The sequence below is a fragment of the Sinocyclocheilus rhinocerous genome, unplaced genomic scaffold (genome assembly GCF_001515625.1).
Source record: "Sinocyclocheilus rhinocerous isolate Xijiao unplaced genomic scaffold, SAMN03320098_v1.1 scaffold47, whole genome shotgun sequence".
NCBI lineage: Eukaryota > Metazoa > Chordata > Actinopteri > Cypriniformes > Cyprinidae > Sinocyclocheilus > Sinocyclocheilus rhinocerous.
Genome location: NW_015633578.1, coordinates 478,161 through 482,629, shown reverse-complemented (window position 1 = coordinate 482,629; position 4,469 = coordinate 478,161). Strand labels below are relative to the sequence as shown.

At 42.0% G+C, this 4,469-nt stretch overlaps 2 protein-coding genes across 2 annotated transcripts in view; one reads left to right on the top strand and one right to left on the bottom strand.

Annotated features, from left to right (window-relative positions):
• The window catches only part of LOC107744641 (GRAM domain-containing protein 2-like), a 15,442-nt gene extending 14,897 nt beyond the window's left edge, over nucleotides 1–545 (bottom strand). Inside the window, exon 1 of the mRNA XM_016558445.1 lies at nucleotides 308–545. Coding sequence (XP_016413931.1) covers nucleotides 308–399 — 92 coding nt within the window. The 5' untranslated portion in view covers nucleotides 400–545. The remainder of the gene's footprint in view (nucleotides 1–307) is intronic.
• Nucleotides 546–3,735: 3,190 nt separating this feature from the next.
• gipc3 (GIPC PDZ domain containing family, member 3) overlaps nucleotides 3,736–4,469 on the top strand; it is an 8,943-nt gene continuing 8,209 nt past the window's right edge. Inside the window, exon 1 of the mRNA XM_016558458.1 lies at nucleotides 3,736–4,036. Within this exon, the coding sequence (XP_016413944.1) occupies nucleotides 3,749–4,036 (288 nt within the window). The 5' untranslated portion in view covers nucleotides 3,736–3,748. The remainder of the gene's footprint in view (nucleotides 4,037–4,469) is intronic.

Here is a 4,469-nt window from a genome sequence, read left to right as displayed (position 1 = left end):
ACACACACACACACACACACACACACACACACACACACACACACACACACACACACACACCCCCCCTCTCTCTCACTCTCTCACACACACACACACACACCCCCACCCACCCTCTCTCTCTCTCACTCACACACACACACAGGGTGGATTATGGCTATAAAACATCATCAATCTGACCACGCGCATCACACAACCTTATCAAAACAAACACACTAGGACCTTGTAATTATAATATGAACACAACATTAACATATGTAAATGAGCTGCGTATAATCGGACGTCGACAGCTGATAACGGTTATACTCACCTCTCCTTCATTAAATGCTTGATTCGCGATATGGCGCTCTCGTCGATCTTTCTCAGAAACGTTTTAAATCTCTCCCTCTTGTTTTCCAGCATTCTTCCTCTACGCAGATCGACACACGCCGACAAAATACGCCGTTGAACGAGGATGCGATGATCCGGTTTCTATCCGGCGTCCCATGAACGCGGCCTGATTAACAAAATGAGACAAAATCGGACCAAGCGCTGGCGGCCAATCAGCGCGCATCTGATCAGCCGCGGAGCCCAATCACGGCGCGACACTCCCTCTCGGACTCCGCCCATGCCCTTTTATGGGCAGGACGCGTGTCTGCATGCAACGTGGTGGTAGGCTGAGGAAGTCAGGGTGGAGAACTAGTGTGGAAGGCTGATTATACACTGATTGTATTACAGACCGCCCTAGTGTTTTTAACTCTGTTCTCACATGTTTTAATACGATCATGAGTTTGAACAGGTCATGCGCGTCTAAATGTTCACTAGTGATGGATTTGAGACATCTGTCTAACTATCTATTAGGGATGGAAAGATTCCCCGATTCGCTCGGTGCATCGGCAAAAAAAGTTAACGATGCGATGCATCGGTTTAAAAAGTGTGCATCGGCTACAAGTTGGCATTTGTATCGCGATGCATCGTTTCTAACATATTTGCATCGGTAAAAAACGATTTATTTATATATAATTACTAGTGGATGGCTACACTTTTATTATTTAGAAAGTGACCAATATTTTATATGTAGATTGATTTCTCCTCTCGAAACTGTTTCTCAAGCGCGTTCTCTCATCACCGCAGCGCGCGAATATGACATATCACAACAACACTACAAAAAAAAAGCAGGGATTAAAGTCCAAAACCTGACTTGAAATAACCTAACAAATCTATCGGGGCTAAAGCAGTTCCATAAACGACAGTGTAAATTCACACAATCGAACTAGCCTAATTTGTGGATGCTTAATCTTAAGCAGCCCTTAATGTCGATCATGGATCAAATCGATCCACCATGGCAAACAGCGAATATATCTGTGCTGTTTAATGCATTTGAGACGTTGTGTTTTCCTCAGTGCATAACTGACATGTCACGAGTATATTTTTCCGCTGTAAATGTTAGAAAGTCATGCAAATATATCCATTTTGCTGTCAGGAGTGAGCGAGGCATACGCGAGTGAACAAGCAATAATTCTGAGTCAAATATGCATTTTGCTCAAATATTTGTTGTTGGACATTAAATGTGCCTTTTGTAGAATTTTAAACCTACATATAGGTGTATTCTTATGATAGCAGTGCCTGTAAAGGGACTATTGTAATGGGTAAATCAAATGTAAGCTAATACAGTCCTAATTACCAAGCTTACTACTTAATTACTGCTTAATAGCAGTTAAAATGTAGTTTTAATTGAGTGATTTTAACTTTTAGTTTAGTGATTTTAATGCTTTAAAGAGCAATGTTAGATTGTAAAGTTCTAATGCTATCTGTTCTATCTAATAAGCCTGGCCTATTTGGTAAACTTGTTTTATGAAACAGGCCTCGAGGTGTTATAGAAGTCAGAAGACACATACATAAGTTAATTTATGATTTGCTGTCTGTCTGAACCAAATAAATAAATGCGATCATATTTTTTCCATTGCATCGAATCGCATTGTGTTGAATCGGATTGAATCGAAATCGCACTGCATCGTAACAGGGGTGAATCGTATCGTATCACATCGCTAGCTACTTCATATGTATCTTCAATGTATCGTATCGTTGGCTATGCATCGAGATGTGTATCGCATCGGCCTCAGTTATGGAGATGCACATCCCTACTATCCATCTATCTATCTTTTTTTTTCATTTCTCTTATTTGAATCACACATATGAAATACTTCAGTCCCCCGGCTACATAATTTCATAATCAAATCACGCTGTGCTGCAGAAATGACCATTTCAACACAATTTTCCCCGGATCATCTCGTCGCTTTTGCACACATGACTGCGTCACATGACATCTCATGACCCGCATACGCCCTTTTATGCATAAAACATAGCGGGAGCAATGTGTGTGCAGTCAGTATTTGGAGGAAGGAGTTGACACAGCAGCTCACGTTACACTCACCATCCGAACAGAGGAGGCACTGTACCCACTGCAGGACAAATATCAGATCCACAGCCAGTTCCTGGTATCAGACCGCAGCTCGTCTGACCTCTGGATGTTCCTCATGGAGACTTCTGTCATTTCATGAGCCCAGTTTGTTCAGTATAATTGTGAGGTTACAATGCACACTGGAGTTTGTCAAAAATTGGCTTTAAATGCCATCTGCAGTTGATTTCAAGACTTACTGCTTGCTACAATGCTTTTGTTGAAAAAGAGGCAGCAAATATTGCCAATCATACAGCAAACACTAAATGTTTATACAAAAACATAATGCAGTACTTCAAGAAAGTTTCTTGCTTATGCTAAACTATTCTTCAGCTGTTAAAGGAAAAGTTACCCCAAAAATGAAGAAATGTAGCATTGCATCAGTGTCTCAGCAATGGATGCTCTGCAGTGAATGGGTGCCGTCAGAATGAGAGTCCAAACAGTTGATAAAAACCACAATAATCCACAAGTAATCCATGCAATCCAATAAGTAATTCAATTAATCCTGTGAAGCCAAAAACTGCGTTTGTAAGAAACAAATCCACCAAATTGTTGCTTCTGGTTAAAATACGAGTCCATAATCCATGATAACGCATGATAATGTGGTCTGGTCTGAATCAGGAGAGAAATCTGCACAGATCAAGCAGCGTTTAAACAGCTCTAAACACATATGTGGCTGTATTTTGATGTGAGAGACAACAGGAGATGCACTTTTTCACTGGAGGAAGCGTTATTATGGATTATGGATTTCTATTTCAGCCGGAAGCAAGTTTAAAATGTCTTAATGCTGGATTTGTTTCAGCTTTTGTCTTCTCCAGATGTTAACTGATGGACTGGAGTGCTGTGGATTACTTGTGGATTATTGTGATGTTTTTATCAGCTGTCATTCTGACGGCACCCATTCACATCCATTGGTGAGCAAGTGATGCAATGCTACATTTCTCCAAATCTGATGACGAAACAAACTCATCTCGGATGGCCTGAGGGTGAGCACATTTTCCGCAAATGTTAATTTTTGGCTGAACTACTCCTTTAGATCAGCTAAATATTTGACCAAACGCACAAACGTTGAAGATCGTCCTCTCCGCCAGCTCTACAGACAGATGGCCTCCAGGTTCTCAGCGTGTCGCTTCACTTCAGGTGTTCGTCCTGCTCTCCAGTGTCACCCATAAGATCTCTAGCTCAACTGGTTTTGGGTTTCCACTAAGCAGGGCCTGAAACCGCTCACCTGTGCAGCGTTGCCTGGCTACCCTCATCTTTAATTTAACACGGCAGACTCGACTGCAGACGGCCGCGTACGCCTCGCTCTTCACCATGCAGGAGTCAGAGAAGACGACGTGCGACCCAGAGCCCATGCAGAACGGAGAGGCCATGAGTCCGGACGCGCAGGACTCCAAAGGACCGCCGGGGGACGAGGAGAACCAGGGAGCCGTCCCGTCGGCCCCGCCGCTTCCCCAGGAGCCTCCTCCGTGTCCGAGGCCCAAACTGGTGTTTCACGCACAGCTCGCGCACGGGAGCCCGACGGGACGCATTCACGGCTTCACCAACGTCAGGGAGCTTTACGCCAGGATCGCAGAGGTCTTCAACATCTCCGCTTCTGAGGTACAGCGAGTCTTTGGTACTCAGCAAAATTTATTTTTTGGGTCAAAGGGAAAGGTTGCTGGTCTGAGGAGTGGTGTGTGGGTCATTTGTTTCTTGGGAAGTATGTTGGAGTTTGCTCTTAAGGTAGTAAATGTCGTGTGTACATAAGTTGTTGAAAATTGCTAGATAATATATCACCATTACATTAGTTATTTTGATCATTATTAAAATTGATAATATTCTGAAATTTTTTTTTCGGTTACAAAATTATGCAAAAATAATTACCTACATGCTAGTGGCTAGTAAATGGGGGGAAAATACAAATGGATAGATAGATAGATAGATAGATAGATAAATAGATAAACAAATAAATGAATATTTTAATTGATGCCAGGAGCAAATAAATAAATAAATACAAATAAAAATAAATAAATAAATGTTACATGTTGAATAT